The sequence below is a fragment of the Tarenaya hassleriana genome, unplaced genomic scaffold (assembly GCF_000463585.1).
Source record: "Tarenaya hassleriana unplaced genomic scaffold, ASM46358v1 Cleome2, whole genome shotgun sequence".
Taxonomy (NCBI): domain Eukaryota; kingdom Viridiplantae; phylum Streptophyta; class Magnoliopsida; order Brassicales; family Cleomaceae; genus Tarenaya; species Tarenaya hassleriana.
Genome location: NW_010965372.1, coordinates 3,889,091 through 3,904,571, shown reverse-complemented (window position 1 = coordinate 3,904,571; position 15,481 = coordinate 3,889,091). Strand labels below are relative to the sequence as shown.

General features: G+C 39.1%; 5 protein-coding genes and 1 pseudogene across 6 annotated transcripts in view; 5 read left to right on the top strand and 1 right to left on the bottom strand.

Moving 5' to 3' along the window:
• LOC104812107 (glycine-rich RNA-binding protein 5, mitochondrial-like) overlaps positions 1-1,268 on the top strand; it is a 2,060-nt gene extending 792 nt beyond the window's left edge. For both annotated transcript variants that reach the window (XM_010539092.2, XM_010539093.2), the window contains exons 3-6: positions 1-77; positions 175-243; positions 398-504; positions 891-1,268. In XM_010539092.2, coding sequence (XP_010537394.1) covers positions 1-77; positions 175-243; positions 398-504; positions 891-938 — 301 coding nt within the window. In that variant the 3' untranslated portion in view covers positions 939-1,268. The remainder of the gene's footprint in view (positions 78-174; positions 244-397; positions 505-890) is intronic.
• A 51-nt stretch (positions 1,269-1,319) lies between these two features.
• On the bottom strand, positions 1,320-4,128 carry LOC104812106 (phosphoserine phosphatase, chloroplastic). Its single transcript, XM_010539091.2, has 8 exons — positions 4,002-4,128; positions 3,154-3,387; positions 2,849-2,981; positions 2,651-2,758; positions 2,292-2,385; positions 1,854-2,003; positions 1,711-1,764; positions 1,320-1,587 (listed from the first exon to the last, which is right to left on the bottom strand). The coding sequence occupies exons 2-8, from the start codon at positions 3,374-3,376 to the stop codon at positions 1,462-1,464; spliced, it is 888 nt and encodes a 295-aa protein (XP_010537393.1). The 5' UTR covers positions 3,377-3,387; positions 4,002-4,128; the 3' UTR covers positions 1,320-1,461.
• A 200-nt stretch (positions 4,129-4,328) lies between these two features.
• On the top strand, positions 4,329-7,579 carry LOC104812103 (annotated as a pseudogene).
• Positions 4,333-15,481, top strand: part of LOC104813287 (mitochondrial substrate carrier family protein E) — a 14,147-nt gene continuing 2,998 nt past the window's right edge. The window contains exon 1 of the mRNA XM_010540855.2: positions 4,333-4,367. The gene's annotated coding sequence lies outside the window, so the exon portion shown is untranslated. The remainder of the gene's footprint in view (positions 4,368-15,481) is intronic.
• Positions 8,052-14,421, top strand: LOC104812105 (DEAD-box ATP-dependent RNA helicase 57-like). Its single transcript, XM_010539089.1, has 14 exons — positions 8,052-8,131; positions 9,061-9,139; positions 9,247-9,339; positions 9,424-9,541; positions 9,653-9,780; positions 9,886-9,977; positions 10,264-10,360; positions 10,525-10,605; positions 10,700-10,932; positions 11,104-11,298; positions 11,378-11,468; positions 13,186-13,308; positions 13,400-13,550; positions 14,042-14,421. Exons 3-14 carry the CDS (start codon positions 9,259-9,261, stop codon positions 14,257-14,259), a joined length of 1,608 nt encoding a protein of 535 aa, XP_010537391.1. The 5' UTR covers positions 8,052-8,131; positions 9,061-9,139; positions 9,247-9,258; the 3' UTR covers positions 14,260-14,421.
• On the top strand, positions 11,684-13,275 carry LOC104812104 (DEAD-box ATP-dependent RNA helicase 57-like). The gene is made up of 6 exons (XM_010539088.1): positions 11,684-11,818; positions 11,983-12,063; positions 12,158-12,390; positions 12,562-12,756; positions 12,836-12,926; positions 13,183-13,275. The coding sequence occupies exons 1-6, from the start codon at positions 11,699-11,701 to the stop codon at positions 13,183-13,185; spliced, it is 723 nt and encodes a 240-aa protein (XP_010537390.1). The 5' UTR covers positions 11,684-11,698; the 3' UTR covers positions 13,186-13,275.

Genomic DNA, 15,481 nt, shown 5'->3' with positions numbered 1-15,481 from the left:
GAAGAGCGGCACCCGAGCCGCTGACCCTTTGCTACTAGGCTTCCAAAGCATATCCCAGCCGAGGCTCTTTGTCGGACGTATGTCCCAGCTTTTTTGTTTCTGTTGTTTGGAAGATTTTTCTTTTTCGGTTCCATTTTGTTTGATTTACGAATGCCGGGTTTGTTATTGTTTCAGGTCTCCCTTTCGGCGTCGATGATAATGGTTTAAAAGAAGCTTTCAGTAAATATGGGAATGTCGTCGAAGGTAGTGATCTCCTTTTTCGCTGTTACGGAACTTTAGCCTTCGAAAGTTAGCTTCTTTCCTCATTTAATGAAGTTATCCGAGATCAACATCTCATCAATCTTTGTATCCCTCATTTCGTGGTTTTATCGATCTTTTTAATTTTTACTCAATGCAGCGAATGTTATTAAGGACCGTGAGACTGGTAAACCGAGGGGGTTCGGTTTTGTGACATTTAATTTGGATAAAGAGGCTTCACGTGCAATACGAGCATTGGATGGACGGGTAATTTCTTTTGATGCTTGCAGCGTGGCAACATGGCTAGTTTCAATGTTAATCCAATTTCTTTTCCCCGACTTCTAATCTGTCTCGTTATGGACAGTCGATTTCTGGAAACGGAGTACACCTATACGATACATTTTTCCATCTTTCCCGCACCACAAGTTTCTTGTTGCATTAGTAGTGTGCACTAGGTTTATTTCTCCCTCTCGAAATCGTAAAGTCGAAATAGGTATTGCCTTGGAGGGTCTGAATATGGATCGGTGTCATATTCAAGGAGATAGTCTCTGATGAATTACTATCTAAATGCCTCGGATAAACCCTGAGATGGCTTATGCTTTGATTGGCTTTTGATCAGCCGGAAAATTTATCGAGGTTTCTAACTTGTGCAGGATTTCGACGGGCAAAGAATTCGGGTGAATTACGCACGCTCCCGATAGAAGAGAAGCTTATGAGGTTAACGAGCATTCGCAATAACGAACATGAATGAATGAATTAGGCAGGTCATTTACCACCACCAAAAAAAAAACTTTACTTGTGGGGCAAATGCTGTCTAGTTTCTCTTCCGAGAGTTGGTCGTTCGATCTCTATTTGTTTTCCCAAAAAAAAAAAACATGGGATTCTGTCTTTGGTAATGACAGGAACCACTGTTTATAACTTGGATGGATAACGAGGATAGTTTACTTTTTGTTCTGATCATTTGGCTGAAGCACTTCAAGACTATAACTTGCTTCTAAACATCTCTCTTGCATTTAGTTATCAGCAAATCATATGTATGTGTAATGATTTTACAGTTTCGTTCAAGAAGCAAAGCACATTGGTGATTGTCAAACCACATTCTTATTCCAAAGTCGTTTTTGCAGAAGCATACAAAACAATCTGTCTAAATAAAAATCGAAATGTTATTGGCAATAATATGAATCAAAGATTCCATTCTAGTGATTTTGGCTTCTCTTGAGGGCTTCAATCCAAGGAGCTTATAAGATGTTGAAAATCGAAGACCAACCAGTCTGCTTTGGCTGCAACTGCTTCACGAAGCTGGACTCCTCCGTAGCATATGAACAAGTCTGCTCCACCTGGTTTGCGTGCCTGCGTTTCCGACCAGGAATTAACAAGATTATCACCATCATTAACCGTTGTTTGCATCACATTACGCTCGATCTAGTTGAATTAGTAGAGTAGCTACTAGCGTGAAAGGCGGAATTAGCTTACCTCGAGGTCGGTTGCTCCGTCTCCAATCATGGCCAATGCCTTGTAACCACGAGCCTGAAAACCAAGAGTTGTATCGGTACATGCATAAGATGTATTTGGACCCGAGAAAGGTATAGATGAAGAATCAAAGTCACTACACGAACCTTGCGTATTTGTTGGACCGCCGTTGCTTTTCCTCCGCTTCTTGATGTGGGTTCGTTCTCGTCAAAGCCCAGGAACTCGCCAGAGCTTCCGAATAAAAGGTTATTGGCAAAGATGTTTCCCTCCGGGATCCCAAGAATCGAGGCCACAGGCTACATAAAAAAAGAAACATCATCAGAAAGACTATCACTGTGATAGTTGAGTTTCGAACTAGACAGAGTAGAAGAACAAACACTCAACAGTAACGAACATGAATGTATTAGCCAGACATTACTTTCGGGCAATAGCTGTCTGATTCAAGTATCACTCTTGCCACTGATGTCACTGTGACAATGTCTTTCCTATGCACAGATCCTATCAGCCTAAATTATTGCAAGGAAAATTGGAAGTAGTAAAATACTTCCCGGTGCAAGACGAAACGAGGGGAATAAAGAGCGTACATTGATCATCTGACGAAAACCTCCGGAAATCAAATAGACATCAGTTTTATGGGCTCTCAACTTCTTGACCAGCTCTTCTATGCCAGGAGATAGTCTGCAAAATCAAGGAGAAACATTATAATGAAGCAATCTGACCTAGAGGAATAAATGAAGCATATACAATTTCCATTCAGAGGCTAACGGTAAGGATACAGCGATGGTGAACCATAAGAAATCTCTTTCAGAAAAAGAAAGGATCTAAACTGCATTTGCAAATCTTTCTATGTGAAAAGAAAGTGTTTTCAATCAAAGGGCAAAAAATCAAGTTTAAGAACAGAAATAGTGACATAGTCAAGGTTATATGAAGATAAAACAAATACCTTGGGGGTCTCTTCTGGAGAAAATCTTGAACCTCGGATAGAGAAGGCTTGAACAAAGAGAGTCTTGCGGCTAAGGCCTCTTCAAATGGAACGGATCCACCCATCGCTCTAAGAACCAATTTTCAAGATTTTCAGACATAAACCTAGAAAAACATAAGAGTTGTAGAATATAATTGTATGTTGAGATGGACCACCAACCTAGCAGTCCATTCAGCAACAGCCGTCCCAGCTCCACAGAACTCTGCAAGTTCGTCAATACCTTCATCCACACAAACCGTGCTATCGACATCGAAGCAGACTGCCTCAGCACTTTTCCAAAGACCAAGGACCTCTAGAATAGCAGAAAACCAACAAGAAATGGTAGAAATTTAGCTGCAAAACATGCAGACACAAACTATAACAACACAAAAGCTTAGAGCAAAAGAAAATATTTTCAAAAGCTCAAAGCTTAGAAAATAACAGGTCCTAGAAAAACGAAAAAAAACTCTGTATTTATGTAGAACCTTTAGAAGGAAGAGTGTTGCTTTTGTGACTTAAAGCTGATGACTCCTGTGGCTGAACCGAAGCAGCTATGGGACGAAGTGATTTGGGTGGGTTCATAATCATAACACGACCCCTACAAGGATACCGCCTCAACTCTAGTGACGATAATTTTGCAAAATGCGAAGAGAACTTTCTACGGGGAGCTTGGACTGGCACTACCCGGGCACCCGTTAATGTTTCCATCAAACTTGGAGCTGCAGACAATGAAAGATGAAAGCTTCCATTAAGACACGATGTTCACTTGAACAAACACTATGTATAAGCAAAAACCAGGTACCCATTTTCACAATCTTGGATGCAATGATATTAATAAACAAGAAAAAGGGAACAAAATGTGCACATACAAGAACCCTAATAACATAGAATTGGTCGAATTAAGACAGACAAGGTACACAGCATCACCATCAATGATAATCCTCTGAATCAAAGCCAAGATGAGATTAAATCACACTTAACTAAACAGGTCTCATAGAAAATGTAAAGCAAACACGTTCGTCAACATAAGCAGCTCGTGGATCCATATTATAGAAAACTCCAAAGCGTACTAGTCGATCAAATAACAAAGAACCCGCTCAAATCACAAGGAAACCCAGATCAAAAGCGTACTGGTCGATCAAATCACAAAGAAATCCTCCAGAAAATTTTCAGATACAGAGTAGAGCGAAAGGAATCACAGCCCGAACACAAATTCATTGAGAACGAAAGAAATGGTCAAAGGACGAGGTTGCAGAGAAATGAAACGCGAGATCAATATCACAGATTCGCTTCGTGAGGTGAGGAGGAAGATCGGACAAGGAAATTTACCGACCGGAGAAAATCGCCGAAGTTTGTGTCCGTCTTCTGTTGAAAGTTGGTTGATTGAGCTCTTCACTTTAATGGAAAATCTCAGACAACGCAGAAGGAACAAGTTTGGTGAAATAAAGGAATACAAATGGGGTGTGTGTATAGTGTGTGTGACGCTGTTAGGTAATTAAAAATAAATTATAAGATAATATTCACCAATGTATAATATTTAAATGATGTCTTATATCTTAATAAAATATATAATATAAAGAAAAAATGTTTGAATTGGGGAAAACAACCTCCTCCGTAAACCCTAAGCCCTTGGAAGATTCCAGAGAGACAGACGACGCTCAGACCGTCAACGCCAAACCCACGCACGATCACTTCTTCGGTGAGTTTCGATCTGTCTCTCCGTCCCTCATTTCGCATTGATTTTCGCGGCGGGAAATGAATTTGGAAAGATAATCGTCGCCATTTGAAGTTGATGTGTCTGCAACGTAGCCGTATGATTCTGCTTATTCGGTGCGTTCATGAGCGAAATGTTGAGATTTGATCATGTGATATCCATGAGAACACTCTGGTCGATTGTATTATATGTAATCGTGTGCCGATAGGGTATATGATTGTGAATTGGAACATGTATTTACTTATTAGAAATGCGTAAACGAGTGTTGAGAAAAGACGATACTTTTCCTCAAGTGGGTATTGATTTTTTTTCTTGTGCTTTTGAACGATCAGAATTGATTTCCTACATCGATGGAGATGTCAAAGGAGTTCATGTTTTATGTTGCTTCTTTACTTGATCCAGGTGATACACTTGGTTCTTTTGTATATGTTCCTTGTGAAGTAATAAAACAACGGATGCAAATTCAAGGCACAAAACTTCCTGGAGCTCTTATATTACGAAGAACAGCCTTCCGGTGAAATCAAGTGGTCAAATGTATGGTTATTATACTGGAATGTTCCAGGCTGGATATTCAATATGGAAAGGGCAAGGGATAAAAGGGCTGTATGCTGGGTATATTTTCACGTTGTGTATTATGCTGTTCATTTCATTTCCTTAATTGTTGCATCCTCAGAAAGGGATTAATTGTGCTAAGCCTGCTCATATTGCTGGGAAGTCGAATGATGAAGCAGCAGCTATCATGATTCAGACAGCATTTAGGGGCTATTTGGTATGTTTTATCACTTTTATGTTTAGTATTAGCTTCTCTGCAGACAAGTTGGTTACTCCTAATGTCATGTGCTATCAATGAATGCTGACACGATGATAAGTGTGTTAATGAAACATTGATCAGTTCTCTAGTCTTTCACTGACTAGTCTTCACTGTTCCTGGATCAGTTCTCTAGTCTTTCAATGGAAGTATCAAACACTTTTTGCTATTTTTTCACTCCTTATTAGGGATCTAAAGGTATCTTTATCAAGAAACTCCTATGTTTGCAACCGTGTTGTCTGCTGTGGTTTCACTATTCCAGGCAAGAAGAGCATTGCGGGCCTTGAGGGGTCTGGTCAGACTCAAGTCACTGATGGAAGAACCTGTCGTGAAACGACAAGTCGCAAATACCCTTAGGTGTATGCAGACTCTCTCTCGTGTTCAATCACAGATCCAAACAAGGAGAATTAGGATGTCAGAAGAGAACCAGGCTCGCCAGAAGCAACTCCTTCAGAAGAATGCCATAGAGCTCGCCAACTTGAGGGTCTCTCCCTTTTCTTTCTCTCGAAACAGTGGTCAATTAACTAAACTGCTACTTTAAATCATTTCTATGGAGTCCATCATTTTGGCTTATGCTTACACTTTTCCCCCCCTCTTTTTGGCTGTGACTGCAGAATGGGGATGATTGGGATGATAGTTTGCAGTCAAAGGAACAGGTCGAGGCCAATATTCTGAGCAGATATGAGGCAGCGATGAGAAGGGAAAGGGCATTGGCTTATGCATACTCTCATCAGGTATTTCCTTGTGACCTAATGTACTCCTTACTGCTATTGATATGGTCCAACATCTGCTTTTTTATTCCGAAAATTAAGCAAATTCGGTCGTTGAAGTTAAGTTTGTTGTCTCTTTGGCAACATGAAGTAGCCTTAAAGTATGTTTAGGATATCCGGGATCTAAAATCTGATTTCCGTTCATGAAGATTCACATTCCGCTACAACCTTTTGTTTTTTCCTGTCGTGTTGCTTGATCTGCGGTAACAATGGTAAGTTATATGTTTGTTTGTGTTCTATTATTCTTCTTCTTCTTCGTTTTTTCGTCTTTTGTGTGATTTGTTCTTGCGTGCGCGGGTTGCTTTTTCGGGTCTGTGTCGTCTTCATTGGGCGATTTTGGATTTTGATAGACGATGTTAGGATTATGGGTTGCAGAGATCTTTGTCGGCGATTGATTTCTGTAGTGCTACGTGTCCTTCCTTCTCCGATTGGATTTCTTCCTCCCCGATGACCGATTGGGAGAGAATCTGAATGTTCGAATTTGATCTTTAATTGATTTCGTTTTCCTTTCTGCGTTCTGGAGAAGAGAGTCCCAACCCAAGTTTTATTGATTGCTATAACATGGATAGAATAAGTTCTTACAAACCAAGAAATCTATCAAGTTTAGTTGGTTTTGGGGAATTTTTGTCGGATTCATTCATAGGCTGTGAATTGAATGGTAGTACTAGTACCAGAACATTGGGACAAGTGGTGAGTTACTGGAAAATTTGTTCAGAGTGTTGTGTAATATCAGAAAGTTGCTGCTGAGATTTTTGTTTTATAGGCATCTCTTTGTCTGGATCAGGTGGCGCCAATAGTAGCAGGCATGGCGGTGGCCGCTGCATATGCGGGCAAATATGGAATGGAGGCATGGCAAGCTTTCAAGGCAAGACCCAAGGCCCAGAATCTGCAGGTTTTACGACGACGGCTTCCAATCTACAATGACACGGCGAGAAGCTGCTCTGATTCTTGGAGTTAGGTATACATCTCCCCTTCTTAATCTTCCTAAAACTTGATTTGATCAACTAGACGCGTGAGATGGGGGAAGTAATTTTGATTTTGGAATCACATTGGACTGATAAGCTACTAGTCTTTCGGCTCGTTATCTCAGAAAGCGGGCTGATACTTGCTGCTCATCTTTTTTTTCATGGAATACAATACGAGGGATTCAAAACCCGCATACTATATTTCATCAGCAGTCGGAAATTGAATCACTCGGATGTCTTTTGTGAGGTTTGAAATGGGTGGAAGCTCGTGTTCTTGTTGTGGCCTAAGAGTGCGTTCTTGGTCGTCCAATGTAATATCGTCTGTCCGGTGGTGTTTAACAGAGAAAGCACGGCGAGGGAGAAAGTGAGGGAAGCGCATAGGAGAGTGATGGTGGCTAACCATCCAGACGCAGGGGGAAGCCATTACCTCGCGTCCAAGATCAACGAAGCCAAAGATATTATGCTCGGCCGGTCCAATGGAAGCGCTTCTGCCTTTTAGCCGTCTCGCCTCTTTACTAGCAGATAGATCCGATTACGAACGGATGTCATGACTTGTAGTTGTGAGTTGTGACACAATCTCGTTATAGAGCTTGTATTCTTTCATCTCGTTTGTGCCATGCTTTAGTTTGAATTCAATTTGAATTTTTTCGGTTATTTTTTGAAAAAAATTCTAAAAAAATATCTTAACTTTTCAATTTACATGAAAAGTTCATACCCAAATTTTGCTTTTAATAAATAAAATTTTAATTTCATTTTTTAGTCAAAAATGAATTCGAATTTTGTAATCATTATCGTTTTTAAATACGTTATTATATTTGACACATTTACATATCCTTTATATTTTATTTAGTTCAGTTTGAAATCAGTTTATCAAATTCAATTCGATTACACTTTACACTTATGTGTCAATTATTCGTTACTAGTAATACATACACTAATACAAGAATTAATCGTTCCAAACAAACAAAAGAGAGGGCAGGGCGTACTTGCAAGCGTAGAAAATGTTCCGAACGTAGCACCCACCAACTGTAATAAAATGGGCTTAGCCTATTGGGCCCATTAGTAGGCCCGATAACATGTTATATCGACGAGGCTTTCTCGTGCTGCATAAATAATTGTCCCATTGGGGTTTTTGTCACCGCTTCAGATTTCTGCTTCGTTGCGTTCTCTCCGCTGTGGCCGCACCCTCACTCTCGTCAACATGGGGTATGGTTCTCTTTCTCTATTTGATCTTCTTTATTCCCTGTTAATTTGGCGCTGTTATTGTCTGTTGTTTCGATCAAACTCGAATGGATTTCGGATTTCGTTTTGTGTTGTGATCTTGGAGATGGTTCGTCTTTCATTCGGAACGCTTTGGATCTCACCATATGTTTGTATTGAATTTAAGTGTCATTCGTATTGATTGATTGTTCCATGATTCGGTAGATTCTCTTTGTTTCTGATGCTCGACGAGCTATTTAAACTAGCAAATTTGGTTTTGTATCTGCATTTGGGAATTTGATGTTATGCGTTTTGAGCCACGAAACAACAGTAATTTTGTCAGATACTCGTCAAGTATTTGATAAGATGCTTGAATGAATAGATTGCTCTGAGTCATGACGGTTATACTGATCGGATTTGGTGTAAAATCTTCAGTTAGTTGTCGAGCCGTGTTTTTTGTTTGGGAGTCTTAAGTGTGTTTGTTAAAAAGGGCCCTTTGCTTTTGCTGAAATATATACAAATAAACCTTTAACTTGAAAGATAAATTACAAATTCGAGAATTGAATGATAGTTTTTTAATTTAAAGGTTTATTTGTATATATTTTTGCAAGTTGGAGTTTTTTAGAGGTTTTTTTAGAGGTTTTACCCTTTTTAAAAATAAATTTTGCCACATCAATTACAGAACCGAAAAATTTTCGGTTATGTTTCGATGAAATTAAAATTAGGATGGAAGAATTTCCAACTCGCTAAACCGGTTTGAACCGGGTATGGTACGGTGTTTGATTGTCAATATTTGTCGAAGCAAGTGTTTGAAGGATTTTTAATGGAACCTTTTTTTTTCCGACTATAACTAACATTATTACGATCTGTGTTTTGCCAAAAAGGGTTTTAGTCGGGGTTTGTGTTCTTTCTCACTGTTCTTCTCTCGTTCGCAGCCCCTCTCTTCTTGGCCAGAGATTTCTCTGAATTTGCTGCGGTCTTCAGGTTTCTTATTCTCCCGATCATTGTTTCGAGGTAAATAGGGCTTCTTCATCGCCCACGTTAATTCTCTGGTTTTTGTGAAATTGGGAGCGCTGTTAGATTTTCGATCTGTGTTCATGTCGTCCTTCCTCGGTTTTTAGGGTTCTTCATTGATGGAGAAAAGCGCCTCTTTTCTGTTTGCCGGGACGAGCTTCAATAAGAAGAAGTTCGCTTCCGATTTCGCTAGGTTTAAGGTAATCCCTCTCTCTCCCGTTTCACCTTCGTGTTTGTCCTATTGACTTGATTTGGGTTCATATGTGGCGTATTCCTATTGTCAGGATGGGAAAGAAAACGATGAATCGAGCAAGGAACTGAGCTTCTTTGAGGAAGAGGAACCCCGACCAGAGAAGAAACTTGTGTCAACAAAGAAGAGGAAACGGAAATCTGCTCATTCAGGTTAACAAAAGGAACATGAACAGTGTTTGTTTGATTGTTATTCTCTAGGTTAGCATTTTGACTAACTCAGTATGTGATGTTTTGGATTCAATTCTGGTGGTGGGTAAAAAGAAACTGTTGAGGGGTTTGAAGTGTTCAAGAGCTCGAAGAAAGTATCTGCTAAGGCTGGTGATGAAGAGCAGAGAGAGGAGGATGAGATAGCCGATAACCCAAAGAAGGAATTTTATCGTCAAATGGAGGTTGAGACCGTTTTCCCTCATTTCTTTTGGTGTCACTGTACCAACATCATGTCCATGTGTTTTGTCAGAGACAAGATTTATAGATTGTTTGTCCTTTGATGACAGCGAGATGCTTTGTTTCGGAAAAAGTACAACATTCATGTCTCTGGGAGAAACATTCCGTCCCCACTTAGAAGCTTCATGGAATTAGCATCGAGGTGCGTGGAATCAGGTTTCCTTTGGCGGGTAGTTGTACTGATTTGGGTTTCGGGATAAGTTGTTTGACGTTTGTTTGTAAAATCTGGTCCTTGAGAATACGCATTGAAGATGGTGTCTCCTTTCTTTGGTTATTTATTTCTGTTGATATACTGTAATCATAAGTTTAAATCTTCGTACATCCTACGTTCATCTTTTATGTTGCCATTTCATCGTATAGATTTGTCTCTCCTCTTGGTTGAGCCTTACCGGTGCAATTTTTGGAATGAAGGCTTTACTTGTTTACAGGTATGGTTGTAAGCGATACATCTTGCGGAATTTGGCTGAACATGGATTCAAAGAGCCAACTCCAATCCAGAGGCAGGCCATTCCAATCCTCCTATCTGTATGTTCTTCTTAACTCGAATCTTTGTTTCTCTTTCTTATCATACACAATCGCTTTGAAGAAAAAGAGTAAAAAAAGGGAAGATTTGCTCATCTGGATTTAATTTGTGAACCTCTTTATGAGTTTATGGTTCTAGTTTTGATGTTTTTCGTTCTTGTTGCCAGGATCGTGAATGCTTTGCCTGTGCTCCAACTGGGTCAGGGAAAACCTTTGCTTTCATATGTCCAATGCTTATAAATCTTAAGGTAATTAGTTGTGTTTTCCTTTGAGGCTTTGAGCTGAATTATTATCATAAATTCTGATTCTCGAATCATGCTTATGATTTCCCTGTCTTTTTAGCGCCCTTCAACCGATGGTATAAGAGCCGTTATTCTCTCTCCTACTCGGGAGCTGGCTGCTCAAACTGCTAGAGAAGGAAAGAAACTTACAAAAGGGAGCAAGTTTAGAATCAAAATAATGACCAAAGTCCTTGTCAAAACTGCTGATTTCTCAAAGCTTCACTGTGATATTCTAGTGTCGACGCCATTGCGGTTACAAAGGGCTATCAAGACCAAAAAGATTGACTTAAGCAAGTGCGTCCCGACATACTTCAAATGTCTTAATGAAATTATTTGAGATGACAGGTTCCAGAAGATGGAAGTTAGTTGTTGATACTTGCAAAATAAATCTGTACTTATGCATACACGTACACACCTTTATCTGTTTGTATGTGTATTCTGATTATAGTCTTTGTTGAATGACAGGGTTGAATATCTTGTCCTCGATGAATCTGACAAGCTGTTTGAGCTGGACTTGGTAAAGCAGATTGATTTTGTGGTTAAGGCCTGTTCCAACCCTTCGATTGTACGTTCAATGTTCAGTGCTACTCTGCCGGAATTTGTCGAGGAGCTTGCATGTTCTAAGATGCACGATGCTGTTCGGGTGATTATTGGCCGCAAGTGAGTAGAGGGACAACACTAAAGCCTGTAATTTTTTCAGAAACTTCTGGCAAAGGATCTTACATTTTCACATTCTCAGGAACACAGCTTCGGAGACTGTTAAGCAAAAGCTGGTTTTCGCTGGAAGTGAAGAAGGAAAACTTCTTGCTCTTCGTCAAATCTTTGCAGAGGTGAGTCGGTTGTCTTAAAATGCTTTCTTTTACATGTTTGTTTGTAAAATCTGGTCCTTGAGAATACGCATTGAAGATGGTGTCTCCTTTCTTTGGTTATTTATTTCTGTTGATATACTGTAATCATAAGTTTAAATCTTCGTACATCCTACGTTCATCTTTTATGTTGCCATTTCATCGTATAGATTTGTCTCTCCTCTTGGTTGAGCCTTACCGGTGCAATTTTTGGAATGAAGGCTTTACTTGTTTACAGGTATGGTTGTAAGCGATACATCTTGCGGAATTTGGCTGAACATGGATTCAAAGAGCCAACTCCAATCCAGAGGCAGGCCATTCCAATCCTCCTATCTGTATGTTCTTCTTAACTCGAATCTTTGTTTCTCTTTCTTATCATACACAATCGCTTTGAAGAAAAAGAGTAAAAAAAGGGAAGATTTGCTCATCTGGATTTAATTTGTGAACCTCTTTATGAGTTTATGGTTCTAGTTTTGATGTTTTTCGTTCTTGTTGCCAGGATCGTGAATGCTTTGCCTGTGCTCCAACTGGGTCAGGGAAAACCTTTGCTTTCATATGTCCAATGCTTATAAATCTTAAGGTAATTAGTTGTGTTTTCCTTTGAGGCTTTGAGCTGAATTATTATCATAAATTCTGATTCTCGAATCATGCTTATGATTTCCCTGTCTTTTTAGCGCCCTTCAACCGATGGTATAAGAGCCGTTATTCTCTCTCCTACTCGGGAGCTGGCTGCTCAAACTGCTAGAGAAGGAAAGAAACTTACAAAAGGGAGCAAGTTTAGAATCAAAATAATGACCAAAGTCCTTGTCAAAACTGCTGATTTCTCAAAGCTTCACTGTGATATTCTAGTGTCGACGCCATTGCGGTTACAAAGGGCTATCAAGACCAAAAAGATTGACTTAAGCAAGTGCGTCCCGACATACTTCAAATGTCTTAATGAAATTATTTGAGATGACAGGTTCCAGAAGATGGAAGTTAGTTGTTGATACTTGCAAAATAAATCTGTACTTATGCATACACGTACACACCTTTATCTGTTTGTATGTGTATTCTGATTATAGTCTTTGTTGAATGACAGGGTTGAATATCTTGTCCTCGATGAATCTGACAAGCTGTTTGAGCTGGACTTGGTAAAGCAGATTGATTTTGTGGTTAAGGCCTGTTCCAACCCTTCGATTGTACGTTCAATGTTCAGTGCTACTCTGCCGGAATTTGTCGAGGAGCTTGCATGTTCTAAGATGCACGATGCTGTTCGGGTGATTATTGGCCGCAAGTGAGTAGAGGGACAACACTAAAGCCTGTAATTTTTTCAGAAACTTCTGGCAAAGGATCTTACATTTTCACATTCTCAGGAACACAGCTTCGGAGACTGTTAAGCAAAAGCTGGTTTTCGCTGGAAGTGAAGAAGGAAAACTTCTTGCTCTTCGTCAAATCTTTGCAGAGGTGAGTCGGTTGTCTTAAAATGCTTTCTTTTACATGTTCAAATACCTCAAATTTCAACATTTTTGAAAATTAGATTTCTTGCATTTCACATACAAGCCTTGGAGAAGTGCATTTATATGTAGCTACTACACTAGGCTTGTGTATTGCGCTGGATTTTTAAGTGCTGGAGATTTATGAGTGAACATAATCCACTTCAACTCATTAGTTTCAGTACTTCTAGCTACCATTTCTGCAACTGATTTTTTCTACTTGGCAGTAGAGTCTGAATCCACCTGTACTGATCTTCCTGCAAAGCAAGCAACGAGCAAAGGAACTCTACGACGAACTGAAATATGACAACATCAGATTTGGTATCATCCATTCTGATCTCTCTCAAGTAGAGGTAACTTAGTCGAGATAATGAAACTTCTGAATGGAATTAGCTTCTTGTCTTTCATTGGTTTCCAAATACTAACCTTAATCTTTGGATGCAGCGTGAAAATGCTGTCGATAATTTCAGAGCCGGCAAAACATGGGTTCTGATTGCCACTGACGTGATTGCCAGAGGTATGGATTTCAAAGGTGTCAACTGCGTTATAAACTACGATTTTCCGGATTCTGCTTCAGCTTATATCCACAGAATAGGTACGTTTCTTTATTCTTGGAATCACATATATCATATAGTAACCTCGATATTCCTTCCCAAACATGCCAAAGTGTGTCTAAACTGTCGCTCTTTCGAACACCTAATGTGTCAAATTCAAAGTGAATGCATATTTTACAAATTAGTAGTGTCTTATTATGTACATCTTTGCTTGGTTTGTCCTGTTTCAAACACATTGTCTCCTTTCAAATGTACTTTTCACCCTATATGTCTTGTCTTTACCAGCCTAGCAACCAATAGCTTTCTGGGCACAGCGTTGAAAGGAGACAATGTGTTTCCAGAGCTTAAAGTCTCTACTTTTGAACTTGATCCAACTCTTCTTCTTCTTCTTCTTCTTCCAAGTTGTATGCAAAATTCTTCAGCTCTTCTGTTTATGAACCTGCATCTCTATATCTATAATAACCCTCTTTTCCAACCCGGATCTTGTGACGATGATCTGTCTATAACGATATCGATGATTTCACCTGAACAGGACGGTCTGGGAGAGCGGGAAGAAGCGGAGAAGCCATAACGCTCTACACGGAAGAAGACACGCCTTTTCTGCGCAATATAGCCAATGCAATGACTGCGTCGGGCTGTGAGGTCCCGTCTTGGATAACATCTATGCCGAAGAAAAAGTGGAGGAAGCATCGGCCAAGGCGAGACTCCATCTCTACCCGCCCCAAAGATGATATCGATGATGAACACTAAGTATTATTAGTGTTCTTTCCGGATCACAAAAGGTTTGTGTAATGTTTTTTGTTTTTTGTGGTGTGGACAACTTGAGAGATTTGATTAGGTTTGTTTTAAGTGACTCTTTCCGTTTGTTTCAAACTGACGTTAATTGTTCTTTCAAATAGCTTAAAGATAATCCGTTTTGCGAAATTAAATAAATTAATATATGTATATATAAAATTTTTAGACTTTATATATAAATTTGATAAAATTAAATATAATACAAAAAATTAATATAAAAATATCATAATATAATGATAAAAATAATACAAATAATCATTTGATCACTGTTAATAACATTATATAGTAAAAACAGAGTAGAGCGAAAGGAATCACAGCCCGAACACAAATTCATTGAGAACGAAAGAAATGGAAATGGTCAAAGGACGAGGTTGCAGAGAATTGAAACGCGAGATCAATGTCACAGATTCGCTTCGTGAGGTGAGGAGTAAGATCGGACAAGGAAATGGGAATATTACTCAAATAATTCACTTGGCTCGCAGCAATTTCAGTGTACACCACCGGAAAAAAAAAATTTAATTTTAACCCACTTTTCGGTTGGAAAAGTCCGAAATACCCTTTTCGTTTTATTTTTTGCGACCTTATTACGACTAACATATAACTGATATACCACTAAAATAAGACATATGATTTTTTTACCACCTTTTTTAGAATCAATTGTAACTATATTTAGAATTAATTACGAAGTCGTAATAACGAAGTTGTTTTCGAACGGATAAAAATCGCGTATTCATTAAGGGTAATTTCGTCTTTTCACATGAAAAAAAAGTGTTATGTTTTTTCTGGGGTACACGTGAAATAGGTGGGACCCAAATCGGTCGTTTGAGTAAAATTCTCCAAGGAAATTTACCGACCGGAGAAAATCGCCGAAGTTTGTGTCCGTCTTCTGTTGAAAGTTGGTTGATTGAGCTCTTCACTTTAATGGAAAATCTCAGACAACGCAGAAGGAACAAGTTTGGTGAAATAAAGGAATACAAATGTGGTGTGTGTATAGTGTGTGTGACGCTGTTAGGTAATTAAAAACAAATTATAAGATAATATTCACCAATGTATAATATTTAAATGATGTCTTATATCTTAATAAAATATATAACATAAAGAAAAAATGTTTTGAATTGGGGAAAACAACCTCCGTAAACCCTAAGCCCTTGGAAGATTCCAGAGACTCAGACGACGC

Coding starts and splice junctions, on each gene's coding strand:
- LOC104812106 (XM_010539091.2), bottom strand. CDS start 3,376: ATGGAAACATTAACGGGTGCCCGGGTAGTGCCAGTCCAAGCTCCCCGT. Junction 2,386..2,650: donor CTCCAGAAGAGACCCCCAAG/GTATTTGTTTTA, acceptor TTGATTTTGCAG/ACTATCTCCTGGCATAGAAG. Junction 1,588..1,710: donor ACGGAGCAACCGACCTCGAG/GTAAGCTAATTC, acceptor TCGGAAACGCAG/GCACGCAAACCAGGTGGAGC.
- LOC104812105 (XM_010539089.1), top strand. CDS start 9,259: ATGGAGAAAAGCGCCTCTTTTCTGTTTGCCGGGACGAGCTTCAATAAG. Junction 10,606..10,699: donor CAATGCTTATAAATCTTAAG/GTAATTAGTTGT, acceptor CTGTCTTTTTAG/CGCCCTTCAACCGATGGTAT. Junction 11,299..11,377: donor CGGGTGATTATTGGCCGCAA/GTGAGTAGAGGG, acceptor TCACATTCTCAG/GAACACAGCTTCGGAGACTG.
- LOC104812104 (XM_010539088.1), top strand. CDS start 11,699: ATGAAGGCTTTACTTGTTTACAGGTATGGTTGTAAGCGATACATCTTG. Junction 11,819..11,982: donor CCATTCCAATCCTCCTATCT/GTATGTTCTTCT, acceptor TCTTGTTGCCAG/GATCGTGAATGCTTTGCCTG. Junction 12,391..12,561: donor AAAAAGATTGACTTAAGCAA/GTGCGTCCCGAC, acceptor GTTGAATGACAG/GGTTGAATATCTTGTCCTCG.